Here is a 14,689-nt window from a genome sequence, read left to right as displayed (position 1 = left end):
ACAAATATATATCTTTTTTTATACATGTTATTTATATATTTGTCACATCTACTGTATTGAGAAAATGAGCATATTTGCTTGTATATTAACATGTAATTATAGTGTGAAATATCGCAAGATAAAGGACACTGTATAGTGTCTAAAACTGTTCATTTACCAAATAATTTTTTAACAAACAATGAAAAAAAAATTGATGAACAAATAAATGAAAAAGAAAAATTGTTTGTCTGCGAAGCAATCTGTGTTCTTATATGTTTATATACTAGCTAGGCATAATTTGTTTCAAATAAAGGTTATGCTATTTTTTTTCACTCAAAAAGCACTGGGTAGTGAAGGGGTTAAGCACTGTTACTACATAGCTGACAAGATGGCCACAATTTTCCGGATCTAGTCCGAGGCACTCACCTCTAAATTTGTGAGCCTACCCCTCTTATTTAAGCATACTAGAAAACAATTCACAAAGTAGTCAATCATCTTATCCACCCTGGTGATTTTCAAAGTGCCCACAATCACCTTCTGTCCAGCTTGATGCTGCTGTACTAAGCTAAGACTAGAGGTCTCCTTTCAGGAGCTTCCAGTTCCAGGAGAGGAGACATTGCCAAACCATTCTATAACCATAACCATTCTAATGAGAGGGCCTGCTGTAGTGTATATGTTTCTCGGAGTGTTCCTTTTAAGCAATACAAAACATACATACAATACTACTCACACTATACAATTTGAGGAAAAATAACATTGTGGTCAGTTTAGTTAATAGAGCCTATGTTAGACTATTATTAAGAGGAATTCAAAAGCGTATAACTGTATTTAGAACAAAAAAATAATAATTTAAAAATTGATATTTTTTTTAATGAATAGACGAAAGTATATCTTGTGCCACAAATTTTATTTATGTGACATAATACAAGGCAATTAACATAGATCTATGCCTATACAATTTAATACTTAAACAGTTAATGACAATACAAATATTTATTTTTCAGTTATGGAAAATTCAACTGAAGGATTTAACACAGAAAGTTAACTAATGTAAAAAACCTTTTTTAATATATATTCTGTCTTGTTTTTGCAACATCAATGGGTATTCCAGTGCAAAAATAGATCCCATTAAAGACAGCTTAAAGTGCTTGGAATGAAGGACCGAGCATGTTGAAACACATTGCATAAAAACATCACATCATATGGGAGAAATGTTTTGTCCACAACAGCTACAACAAGTTATACAATTGGATGCAACCACAAGTAAAGCTTCTGTCCTAGCTATGGCCTTTCTCTGTAGGTAGACACACTGTGGCACAAAGTGTCTGGATATCACCACAAGAAAGTGGCAGCATGGCCGCTGTTTGAAATCTTGGTTTATCATTCTTAAACCACACAGGTTAGGGTTCAAGGGCCTAGCAGCAAATGGCAGGTTTCCAAGCTGTTAGTCCGCGGTCCTATATGAAGAAGTAACTGGCTGTCTGTGCTTCCAGAAACCAAAAATCACAGGCACAACATCATCTCTTGTTTGCACATCATGGATTTTTAGGTAAAACATGTGGAACGAAAATGATTGTGTAATATGTACCTATGATGTTGCAACCGTCAGAGATGCATGGGGAGCTTGTTCAACGAGGTATAGGTATAATCACCTAAACGCTTCATCCATTAGATAGATTTAGGCACATTATGGAGGGCCTTTCTTCATTGATAAACCACAAATGGCCTGCCCTTAATTATTTCTAGCTGGCCCAATCACATTAAAATGAGTAAACTTGACTAAGGTACAAACATAGAGTTAATTCTACACATTTGTTTTGTCGTTAAAGGAAATGGAAGATTGGGGACTCCTAATTGGTTGTTGCATAGACTGAAGTAAAAATAAATCCTAATTGTATTGAAAAGTACAAAAAAAACAAGTTCCCACAGCACTATCACAAGGGTTGTTGTGAGACTCGGGATTACTGACCACACGTTTGGGATATACTCTTCATTCTAGGTATCCAACTCTGTAACAGCCAACTCGGCTGTGAATTATAAATACAAAAATAAAAACTAGGGCATATATGGCCATAGTATTGTCCATCTCTTCCACTCCAAAGGGGTGTGATGAGAAGTTGGTCACCAATTTGGAACACCCAAGGTTTAAATATTTTCGTGATAATAAATTCCGCAACCTCAAAGATAACATGGACTTATTCATTACTTCTAAACAAGAAGTCCATGAAGCATTATGCAAAATAATTTACCAGAAGGTTCAGTTAGAGTTCCATAATCCTGACATATTTGGTTGAAAAATCTATTTTAAAAAATGTCTAAAATTACTAAAAAAAAGTGGTCTTTTCTTCAATAAATAGCACCAAAACAGACACACTCTGGACTATGAAAACAACCAACAAAACAATAAAATAACCTTAGTAGTCCAAATTTGTTTATCTTTTTTTAATCTTTCATATTTGAATAATAGTCGGTGTACTGTTTAGTGTATAGTTGAAATATGGAGTACAACAGGAAGCCCCATACTAAATGCAATCTAAAATAGATAGCACATTCAACAACATCACCATGAACTGTAGCATAACACAGCATACGTGCATAGTCCACAGTGATGTATTTAAATAAGATGTCAAGTAACAGTTTCAGTGAAATAGTGGATATTTAAAGTTGCAATTTTAAGTATCTCTTACCCCAGTGGAACTAAAAATCAAATGATCAAATTATTAGAACTGTGATATAGGAGAGCTTTTGTTTTGGCATGGATTGTTTTACAAGCAATGTGACTTTAAGTGAAAAAGTTTCAAGGTTGCTGGCAAAAATATTGACTTATATTGAAAATATCACCTAACCCAACATACGCTGATCAGTTATCTAATCAAAGTGCAAGTCTTATTACCTCCCAAATCTGATCCTTTGCACATGCTGAAGAAAGAGGTGTTTTGCCACACCGTCTTATCTCCGCGATCCTGGAAAGTCAATATGAGTGATTCCATAGTAATGCAAATGAGGAAACACATGTTATTTGAGATTAACTAAATATTAGAAAGGGTTCTAAAGGCACAAATAAAATCTAGGAATTGCAAAAAAAAAAAATTTAAATGCCACCGCCAAAATACACATGTAACAATGCTACGAAAAACAACGTTTTCAAACAATAACTTGCAATAAATTGCAGTAAGAAGAAAAAATGTTAAGGTAATAAATGATGTACTGTACATGGCATCTAAGAACAGAACACTAAAACCTAAATTTCTGATTTTTTTTTTAAATGTTATTTTATTTAAAACTTTTTGGGGAAATTTAACGGAGGGTAGAAAAACCTGAATTTGTAATACATTTTTTAAGATAATACAAAAGCTGGATACATTGGTTTTACACTTCTTCTAGTGTGCAATCTACGGCTTGGAATCAAATGCCACTTATTTGCATTTATTTATTGCTACTATGTGACATCCCACTGTTTGTTACTAAAATAAAATGTGGGATTGAAATAAGTGAACACTTAAAAACTGTATCCATGACTAACAGGAGAGGTTGACAACATAAATGTTCATTATTCTCTGCACCGCCGTACTTCACCAATAGAGTGGCAATACTAAGTCCATCGGTACAGGATACACCATATTTGGTTTTCATCTACACAATACACATGTAAAATCCCCAAAACATTAATAAATAGTCACTGGTCATGATTTCTCAGTGGTAAGAAAGATTGTTGCGATCCCAGATAACAAAAAACAACAACCCTAAAACTGTATGTAATAGCTATTGTATCAAACCCACAATAGGGCAACATCCAGTGGGTGCAACCCTACAGATTCATATTGTCATACTGTTTACGTCTCTGTTCAAGTCTTCTACTTGAGTACAGTACAACAAGGCAATAAATGAGGCAAGGCCTCTGTAATGGAATTCTGTTTGTCATTGCATTGATTTGCATTGCATTGAGTGGTAGCACTGTTGTGTCCAGTATACAATTGCCTCCCAGTGCAGATCCTGGAAATGTTCCTCCCTGGCACTCACGTTCCATCCGAAGCCAAGGGAGAGTGTCAACGAATATCCTCTGTGCTTCACCATTTTGGCTGGTCATACATAGCTTTCTTTTACCTTCTCATCTTGTAGATAAGATGTTAGGAGAGCAACATCTACAACAGTCTGATTTTTGTGTAATGACAGGTCCTTCATGAGATCGTCATCACTTTGGTCCTTGGCAAAGTTAACAAATACCTACGAAAAATAGAGTTTCCATGTTACTTGAGTTCTTGTGTAAAAGATCATATTTTTGGGGGGTCATATTTACACATTTATACTTGGTCCTTCATGTGCTTATATAGTGGTTGAGGATTTATTTATCTTTTCCAAAAATGAAATTAAAATGATTAGTTGCATTTATAATTTTACAACTTTCTGAGCAGGAACTTGCTTTGACAAATGTAAAAGAAAATTGCAGCATGCTGGACAAACAATCTATGCATTTTAAAATAGATTTAAGTCCATGTTATTCACCAATGTCCAGCACTGGCCTCCCTACTGTTGCTGGACTACAATTTGCAAAATTGTCTGCCTGACAATGGTTGCTAGAGAAATCTGGAGGGCAAAGTTGTCTTGTATCATGCTTAAATTACAAAATGGTTCTTAGAGAAAGCTGGAGGGCTAAGTTGGCTTGTATTATGCTTAAACTACAAAATGTTTATTTTAAAGGATAAAGAGATCCTCCATTAAATGATTTTCCATGTAAGATTTCAGATGTTTTGCTAACAGGAGTCAACAAAAGCAAGCTCCCCTCATTGTAGAAACACAACATATAATTCATCTGCCATGCTTGATAAGAAGAGAATAAACGTACTTGGTCAAGTGTTGTCTGAGAGACGGAGTAATCTTCAATGTGAAGTCTTTTTTTGTTCTTGGAGAGGATGCTAAATATCCTGGCCAGAGAGGATTGGGAAGAACGTAGCTGATACTGAAGCATTCCTCGATGTTTCTCCTTTAACATACTACCTGGAAAGGCATGACTAAAGAAGTCTTCTACAGGTTTCAGGTCTGGATGGGTGCCTGCTATGCGCACTACTATGGTATAGCCATCGCCAAACCTGTAACACAGACACCAACAGGAAGTTAACTCTTCATTGGAATATAACTTCCTAATACACAAGAGCCCTGCTATTTAAGGCTTCTGTAACTCAAAAGCTAAATCATAAAGGATAAAAAAATTTAAGGTGCTATTCACTGCAAGAGTGAATCAACTAAATTGGAAAATTACCCCAGATCACCATAATTATTTACAGAATAAGCCTGTCATGATTTTACTACAATAAACCTATATGGAGGTGATGAAGAAATGTTTGTCATAATTAGTGTTTCAATGGTTTCTATAACATACTAACAGAAAAAAAAAATGTTGGACAGATGTGATGAAATAAACGTGATCCACTTAAACGCGACTACTTAAGACTGTTGTCATAAACAAAATTTACAGACTACAACTACTTTTACATATTACCATTAAATCAGCATAAATAAATTATCAAAATGGCAAGAATAGCACATAATAAAACCCCAAAACAAGAAAACATTGATTTATGTCCTTATCAAAGCAAAACAATTAAAATAAACATCTGACAAAATTAACTTCATTCCCTTTCAGCATTTTTAGATTATTTCCCTGATTTGAACTATTAAAAAAGTTAACAAAATTATTTTAATAATGAAAAGTAAATGTTCAAACTTTTTATACAATTTTCTGAATTATTGCATTTATTCTCAGGCATCTAAAGTTTTCACATTGTTTGTTTGTGAATATGCACATTACCCAGGCAGCCTAATCAAACTACTAAGCATTGTGCAATACTGTACCACTGTTAAGATGAGATAGATGTTCATAGAAATAAATGTTGGCTCCTGCAGGCAGGGGTGAACCCCTTAGTGCGTGTGGAGGGAGTTTTATATCTTTATGGGTGCTGCTAAGTTGGCCTTTCCTATTAAAACACCACTTTTCTGCTTCATTTAAATATGTCCCACCAATACCCTCTAAGTGTGTGTCACTGCATATGTATGTGTAGATGTGCGACCACATATTTAGGTGTAATGCATGTATGGCTGGGTTTGTGTGTGATGGCATGTGCATTGGAAATGTATGTATCGATGAGAAGGGAAGTTGGCTATTTAAAGGGTTGAAGTTGGTGACAGTAGGTGACTTTGTATGTGACTGACTGAGTGGATGGCTGGGTGTAGGATAAGTGCCTGGATGGGTTACTCCATTAACCCTGGTACACAATATAATTGCTACTTGAGTAATTAGCCTTCATAATTTGACCAAAATGGAAATAAAAACAAAGACTTACTTGTTCTTTAGATGCTGGACACTCCCAAGACACCTGAACCGCCCATTAACCATTATGGCCATTCTCGTACAGAGGGCTTCACACTCCTCCATACTGTATGGAAAAAAAATTTAAACAGACACAAAAAAACATACATTAATTATAAATAGTTATCAAAACAGATTAAATTGTAGAATCCTTCCACTTTCCCCTGCCCTGCATTCAGCCCATTTTTAAAACATGGTGGATTCCTACAATTTTTTAATGAGATTACATTCCATATTGTACTTGCCTGTGAGAGGTGAGAACAACCGATCTTCCCTCTTTAATGATGCTCAGTGCGCAATTCCATAGAAAGCGTCGAGCTTTGGGATCCATACCGGTAGTAGGTTCATCCTAATATTGGGAAGAGACGAGATGTGTGAATGTATTATGTCTGCCTCAGCTTATCTCATCAAATAGGAAATTGCTCGTATATATTATACATATTTTAAAGGGGAATTGCAAATTTTAGGCCAAAACATCTGAATTACAAATAGAGGAAAATAGCGGATTTGGAATTATTCCAATTTGTCCACTACGTACCAAAAATACCACAGGAGGCCCTCCAATCAATGCAATGGCTGTAGATAGTTTGCGCCTGTTTCCCCCACTGTAGTTTCCGGCACATTTTTCTGCATACTTCACGAGGCCTAGTTTACGCACTGCCCATTCGGCAACCTAAGACACGGTGAAAGAAAATCATTAACCACTACTGAAAATCTAAGGTAATAATATTGATCAGAAATATTTCAGAAATAAAATACCAACACAAAGTTTATTTTTCCTGCATCAAACTAATATAGCCCACAAATACCTCGCCTGCCATTAGCTATATACTTCAAGTCTTTAATCTACAGAGGATCTGACTGGTACATTGCAATACCTGGAAAAGATCATTTGGAGACTGTACACTATTTTTTATTATCAACATTTTTTACTAGACTATTTCAGACTTTACAGAAAATGTAAAAAAAAATAAAAATAAAATAACTTATTCTAAACCGGAGTGCTCATGCAAGCTGAGTAAATGTATTGTGACACAGTGCCATGTGGGATCATGCAAAAATCAAAAGATGGGACTAAAGATCCCTTCTTCGGCATTAAGTTCTCACGAGATCCAGGCAAGCAGCTTAATGTTAATGGACAATAGCTGTCTCTTTGGAGAAATATAACTCCCCAGCATGCAACAGTAAAGAGCTCTGTACAAGGTTGATCATAGAAGGCTGTGGTTTAACCCCTCATACAATTGGAACGAATAGGTAAGTGGTCTATTGTAGATATTTGTCAGTTTTTAAAATGCAAATCTTACAAGAGTGATGGAAAATGCGCAGTCACTGAAGTACAGATATCAATGGGTAAACAAACCATGGAATTGTAAAGGTCAAAGCAAGTGCAGATGAATTATCTTGATCACTGTTCAAGTTAATTTCTATCAGACTAGCATATATAACCACAACATGACAGCAGAGAACTGTGCCTCATGGGTATGTCATCTGGCCAAAAGTCATAGGAAAAGTGTTTATATGAGTACTATTTGTGCCAAGTCAAAATGAAAATTGATATATTGAGAGCCACTTGTACAAAAAAAATGTATTGTAATAAATACAATTATTGTGTAGTACCTCGAAAGAAGTGTGCTCTTTCTATTCTACTCTTTTACCAACGAACTAGGTCAAGTTCCTGAAAGCAAATGTGCTACAACCCAGTGATTAGCTGGCACAGCCATCCAGTTTTTAAATCATGTCTCTTGGATGCAATTCAAGATTAATGCAGAGCAAATAGTGTTTATTTATACTGACAGGGTAAAATAAATTAAACAAATGACCTTTTGTATATCAGATACACTTAATATGTGATTTAGAAGACAGCATGGGCAATTACCCACAACAATATAAAGCAGAACATCACTTTACCTTGCAAACCTCTCTCTCGGGCACTCCACGCAACAGAGCATAGAACTCCAGATGTTCTCTTCCGGTTAGCAGCTCATTTATGGCATCAAACTGTGGACAGTATCCCATGTTCTGGTGGACTTCTTGCATGTTGGACAGGATACTTAAAACAGAGTGAATTATCCATTAGCACATTAGCCATGCTATTCACATAGTTACATAGGCTGAAAAGAGACGTGTCTATCGAGGTCAGCCTTTCTCACATCTGTTTTTTGATGTTGATCCAAAAGAAAGCAGAAAAAACTGTTTGAAGCGCTTCCAATTTTGCAACAAACTTGGAAAATATTCCTTCTTAACCCTAGAATGGCAGTCAGATTTATCCTTGGTTTAAGAAGCTATTACCCTGCAGTTGGAAAATTATATTCTTGAATATTATGCTTTTGCAAGTATGCATCTAGTTGCTGTTTAAACATCTGTACAGACTCTGATAAAACCACTTCTTCGGTCAGAGTATTCCACATCTTTATTGTCCCCTTTGCCTTAGACAAAATCTCCTTTCTCACAGTCTAAACGCATGACCTAGTGTCCAATGTATAGTCCTGTTTGTAAACTATACAGAGCATACTCTAGGATTTGAATCAAATTGTCAGCTTGCTTCATAGATTTTTTATTCCCTTTATTCCCTAAAAAAAAAATGGTGCTCAATTACATAGTTACATAGCTGAAAAGAGACTTGCGTCCATCAAGAAAACTTGTGGTTCTGAGGCTTGAAAAAGCAATGCATTTGATCTGTCAACCAACTGAGGCGTCAGTTTAATATGTTTGGATAAGCTTTTCACACTTCCACCATCTATTGAAAAAACATTTCAAATTATTTATCTACAAAAAGTCTAATTTTTAAAGTGACTTCAGTAGATAAATCATTGTAAACGTTTTTCTAACAGATTGTGATAATTTGAAAAGCCTATGTAAAATGTTTAAATGAATGACTAAGCCAGCTAACAGTCTTATAGGAAAAAAAAATCAACCTTTCTAGATAAAATCCAACCATGTTTGCAGCAAAAGTAGCAACTAATGTTTTGTTTCATTTACATTTTTAAATGCATTTTATTGCTATTGTTAAAAAATAATGATCTGTATTTTTGTTGTGGTTCTCTGTTGCTACACACAAAATTCAGTCTTTCTAGAAAATAGAGACATTAGCATAGAAACAAAGGACAAAGAACTCAAAGAAGCTGCATGTCTCCTATCCTGTTTGAAGGATGTCTCCAACTAACCTATGTCCGCTCAGGAATGCTTCTCCAGCAGTCACATCAGTGTCTCCTGTGAGCATCTTGAAAGTAGTGGTTTTGCCTGCACCGTTGACTCCAAGAAGCCCAAAACACTACAAATAAAAAAATAGCTGTGTAAATAAATCTACTAATTAAATGCAGAACATCACAAACAACAAGCTGTATTCCTCGTGATTGGTTATGCATATTACAAGCTGCAAACAACCATATTTCTCTAAGTATTTAAAATGTATTGAAAATCCTGATAGATTAGTTTCATAAAGGTACAGATGTGCTAGGTTTTGCAAAGCCAGACAGAGAAAACGTATTTTTATGTAGAAAACTTTCACTGAAAATAAAAAGTGGCATTTTGCCTTCAACTTTAACGTGTTTCAGTAAAGTTCCTAAATACTAAGGAACAACACATCTGAATCACCTTGCGCAAGTCATTGTAAACATGCAGAGAACTAGACAAAATCGACTGTGACATGATATATTGTACTCACTTCTCCTGGAGGAATGCCCACACACAACCTGTCCACAGCTGGTTTCCTCTTCATTCTATAGATCTAAAAAACATTGTCTCAATTTAAACCACTGCGATATATGGTAACTCCAACCAGCCTCCATCCTACTCACCCACTCTCAACACAATTTGGTTTTCACAGTAAAAAAGGTAATGTCTACAACTGATCCTTATATTTCTACATGTAATCCTGGGGTGCTGGTTGGTATGCTGAAGGCATAGCCCTCATTCCCCTTAACACCACATATTCCACACATTTATCTATACATCTGATGGTGATTTGGCTAATTAATTTAGAGATTTAATGCATGTTGCAAAAGGGAATTTAACATCTGCATTTTGTGTTGTGTAATTTATCAATATCAAAAAAATATTATTTGATAAATTCATAAACTAGTCTCACAAAACTATAATGTATATGTTGTTTATTTTCCATTTTAAGAGATTTCTTTGTGTTTTTTCATGGTCCATATGGTGTCCTAATAATACGTTTTGTAAAAAATATTTTGCTTCTGCATAAAAGAGGTTAATAATATGAAACAGGTGGGAGCCGGGTTGGGTTTGCGCCTGAGGTTAAACAATGACAGCAAATCCACGTTCAATGTGCGAGCATCCGTACTCAGCTCAGCAGGTGGGAACATGTTTCTACCTTAGTCAGTCCTTTAATTTCCAATATGTCACTCCGTCCTCCTTCATTTACTATCCTCTGCCGCTCCCTTGCCACGTCTTCATCCTCATCTATCAAAGGGGGAAGCTTTGCAGTCACTGGCCTGTAGAGTAAAAAAAAAAAGCATAAGTGGGCCAATCCTTTATCTGTTAGGTATGCTTTTTTTCTCTCTGTAACAATATACTGAACATTAATCAGTCAAAATTATACATAGACGTGGATCAGTGGAGAATGTCACGCGATGTGCTTGCTAACACTCACTGCTGCTAGCATTTCTCAAATAACTATCCTGCCACTGCCCAGTAATCACTTATCAAAGTAGCCATATCTGCAGGGTGACAGTAAATCCTTCCTATTTAACCTGCAGCTGATATTATTTCTATTAAACAACATCAATATTATCACATATATGTATTATTAATAATATATAAGCAAATCACCTACTTCATGGCAATAAAAACATAATGCGGACTAGACTACATGAAGTTGGTATATGGGTATGGTTCATGTCACTCATGAGATATCAAGTCATATATTAATGTAGGCATTACAAACATCAGTGAGTTTTAAAGACAACCAACTATTGTTATTCTACCCAATGATGTTGGTTCTATATTGTTTCGAACTATTGTAGCTTTGTTTTTTTCTGTTTATACTACTGGGAAATACAAAATAAAGAATCATTAAAAAGAGAGAACCACCTATTAGTGAAGTCAGTGGATGAAGTCTTTTATATCTGTATATTCAATTACTGGGAAGGATAGTTTTACATTTATTATTTAAAAAATAAAAAAATGATTATACAGATCTATCTGTTTATCTATTCATCCATCCATCTATGTAGCTCTAGGTACAGTTCTACAGGGTAATGCTTGGTTCTGGCATTTGAATCAAATTTTTGTTATATATATATATATTTTAGTGATGCAGGGTGCTGCATATACTGTATTACTTGAACAAACATTAACAGCTGTCACATCCTGCCAGCTACATATTTAATCAAGCGTTAATATCTGTTGGAACGTAAATACAGCAATGTAAATGAACATTACATAATTGTTGTGAACACTGCCCACTTTTTTATTTCTTTTTTATAATAGAACAGAAACAGTCAGCTTGTACTTGGAATAATTGCTACCTTGGTTTAATGAAGAAACGATATTGGATCAGCAGGGTAATAGCAAAAAACACCACTCCTTCCACGGCCATAGCAAAAAGGTTCCGTCCAACCAGATCCCAGGACATGGGAGAGACAAAACGGTTTTCTCCTGTACCAAAGTCAAGATAGGATCAGCATTAACACATGTAGGACACAGAATGACAAAGAGACAGAACAGAGAACATCACTCACCAAATCTTTCAAGAGCATCTGCCATAGCCTGGTTTTTCACCATATCAATGAGTCCTCTTCCCAAGCAGAAGTGAGGGAAGATCAGCAGCACTGACTTTAGGATTTCATTGATGTTGCTTAGTTTCTAAGAAAAAATCATGCATTTATTATTCTTATTCTTTTTTACACATTGCTTCTACATTTTGTTAACTATAATTAAAAACATAATCTGCAAACAATCACGCACATACTTACATTATTGGTAAAGAGTTCAAGCACAAAAGTGGCCACACTTCCATTAATCCCGATGAAAAGGTTTACACTGGTAAGCACCACATAGGCTGTGCTGGGGATCTTGAACAAGAATGAGGCAGGATACATCAGTGGAGTGATGGACCAACTGTAAAATGGACCAGATTGGATGAGAACTCGGGAGAAAATTGCATCACTGACAAAGTATTGCTCATAAAATAAATAACGAGGTTCAGTAATACGAACAGAGAAAATGTCAAACTCTGAAAATAAGTCAAATCGTAGAGAAACAAAATAGCTTGCCTTTCGGTTAGTCCCCGCTCAGGTCTCAAAAAAGTGAGCAAAAACACTAACCGAAGGGCAAGCTACTGAGTTTCTCTAAGCTTTTACCTATTCTTAGAGTTCCCATATTCTAAACATGGAATTTGACATTTCAGTGCTGTATTATGAGCGAGATACCAAAAGTGTTTCTTAAGAAATCACTCTATGGGGTTTATGTACAACAGCCTCATAAACAACTTCAGAAAAAAAGTTCTAAAAGTAGAGCAATCACCATGGAAACCAAAGGACGTCTCTGTTGAGCGATCTACCTAAACAATTATATTGTCAATTTGCTTAGTTAGTAATTTCTAAAGTAACTTTAGTTGTAAGCAATAAACATCAGGTACATTCATCTCCAATGCATTCCTACTCTAAAAGATAAAGGGACAGCAGATAGTAGCAGTTCTACTATAGTGCTAACGTTGCCTTAATGGATTACATTCTACAGGTCCTATAATGAGAACAAACACTAAAGACATCTGCAAGTTTGATTAAAATGGAAATCGTAGAGTAGAACTCTTGTGTGACAGTCCCTATTAGAAACTATCTTACTTCTCTATGTAGTTCTCCAAATATTATATATACTAGGGCATGTAGGTGGAATAATGCCAAGGAAAGGATGCCAGTATCTTACCCATACAATAGGAGCAGGAGAGCTAGCACAGGTAAGTTGGTAGAAGAGACATAAGAGTCTTGCTGGAAACAGATGAATATAATGATGACCAAGGTAGCTGGTACCACATAATTACACTGTAAGGGAAGTGAGATAGAAAACAAATGATGTGTTAATGTTATTTACCCAAACTTTGCACTTGGTTTGTAATTAGGACACAATAGTAACGGATATGCAGGTAAACTGGAAACATTTATGTTCTCACATATTTTATGAAATTAAAATTGACCATTATTTGGGTGCTAAGTGGCAAACTGTACTTAATATTTCAATGTCCTGCACATAGCTTAGCACGTAAAGACTTTGACAGATCTGTGTTGTATGACAAACTCTGCTTAGCACAACACCCCCCCACCATGCACCCCATCTAGCTTTTTAAAGCCACAGTCTGCAATATAAAGAGTTTCTTACCATATCCCAGACAAAGTTGGCCAGCCAATAGATGACTGGCTTCACTCCGCTTATGCACTGCATGTGTTTTGCCTTGGTTACTCTCTCCTGGATTAGAAACACTACAAAACTAGCTGGCACGAATGACATGGCAAATATGACACAAATGGAAACCAAGACATCCACCGATGTGGTCATCCTAAAGAATTAAAGTAAACATGTCAAGCATAGCACTCTTGGTAAAAGACTACAGAATCATTCCAATGGAATGAGATGCAAGGCTTAAAGGGACACTGTAGGCACTGTGTCTGATTTATCTCATTAAACTGGTTATAGTGTTTGGCACAATCATTTCATTCAGCATTAAACAGTTATATATGAGTCACCAGCAGCCCATCCGCTCTGTGCTGCTTTGGTTCATGAGAAGTATTAGCCTGAGCAGCAATGGGCAGCTATGATTGGCTGAAAGTGTCAGCTGACTGCTTTTAGCCTATCAGAGACTTGGTATGACTACAAGAAAGTCTAATCTCTGCCTTAGTCAAACCTGGACTGTCTACGGATTCTTAATTAATGTTAAATTGCTCTAAACTGAATGGAGGGACAGTGCTTGGAGACAAATTCAAAGAGATCAGGTTGTTTTAGTGACTACATTGTCCCTTTAAATATCACATTAATATCACATGCTATATGTTGGAACTTACAGTGCAACTTCAGACAGCTGCTCCTTGGTCAGATTCAGAGGGTGGTTGTAGGCGGTAATTCCATAAGAAGCAGGATCCTCGCCCTCGAGTAGGTTGGAGCGCAAGATGGCATTGTTCATCACATTCAGAAATGCACTGATAGCATGCCAGCCCTTGTTATTGAACCATACCTTGAATAAAAAAAGTGCAGTTTTATTGACTGGAGAAGATATATGTTGGATGTCTGTACTATTTTATATATAATTATAAAAGCATATATCAAGGTATAACAAGAGTCAACAACTCCACGTCTAATGCATGTGATTACTGAAAATAATGGCTAAATAGT

General features: G+C 35.8%; 1 protein-coding gene across 2 annotated transcripts in view; it reads right to left on the bottom strand.

The window, feature by feature from the left end:
• Positions 1 to 869: 869 nt before the first annotated feature.
• ABCA1 (ATP binding cassette subfamily A member 1) overlaps positions 870 to 14,689 on the bottom strand; it is a 110,042-nt gene continuing 96,222 nt past the window's right edge. For both annotated transcript variants that reach the window (XM_063455214.1, XM_063455215.1), the window contains 15 exons: positions 14,362 to 14,531; positions 13,682 to 13,859; positions 13,232 to 13,347; positions 12,280 to 12,424; positions 12,046 to 12,169; positions 11,833 to 11,962; positions 10,677 to 10,797; positions 10,008 to 10,070; positions 9,508 to 9,614; positions 8,252 to 8,393; positions 6,882 to 7,016; positions 6,589 to 6,692; positions 6,318 to 6,410; positions 4,823 to 5,066; positions 870 to 4,203 (listed from right to left, as the gene is read on the bottom strand). In XM_063455214.1, coding sequence (XP_063311284.1) covers positions 4,063 to 4,203; positions 4,823 to 5,066; positions 6,318 to 6,410; positions 6,589 to 6,692; positions 6,882 to 7,016; positions 8,252 to 8,393; positions 9,508 to 9,614; positions 10,008 to 10,070; positions 10,677 to 10,797; positions 11,833 to 11,962; positions 12,046 to 12,169; positions 12,280 to 12,424; positions 13,232 to 13,347; positions 13,682 to 13,859; positions 14,362 to 14,531 — 2,013 coding nt within the window. In that variant the 3' untranslated portion in view covers positions 870 to 4,062. The remainder of the gene's footprint in view (positions 4,204 to 4,822; positions 5,067 to 6,317; positions 6,411 to 6,588; positions 6,693 to 6,881; positions 7,017 to 8,251; positions 8,394 to 9,507; positions 9,615 to 10,007; positions 10,071 to 10,676; positions 10,798 to 11,832; positions 11,963 to 12,045; positions 12,170 to 12,279; positions 12,425 to 13,231; positions 13,348 to 13,681; positions 13,860 to 14,361; positions 14,532 to 14,689) is intronic.

The sequence above is a fragment of the Pelobates fuscus genome, chromosome 5 (genome assembly GCF_036172605.1).
Source record: "Pelobates fuscus isolate aPelFus1 chromosome 5, aPelFus1.pri, whole genome shotgun sequence".
Classification (NCBI taxonomy): domain Eukaryota; kingdom Metazoa; phylum Chordata; class Amphibia; order Anura; family Pelobatidae; genus Pelobates; species Pelobates fuscus.
Note: the sequence above shows the minus strand (reverse complement) of the source record. Positions and strands in the feature narration are given on the sequence as shown.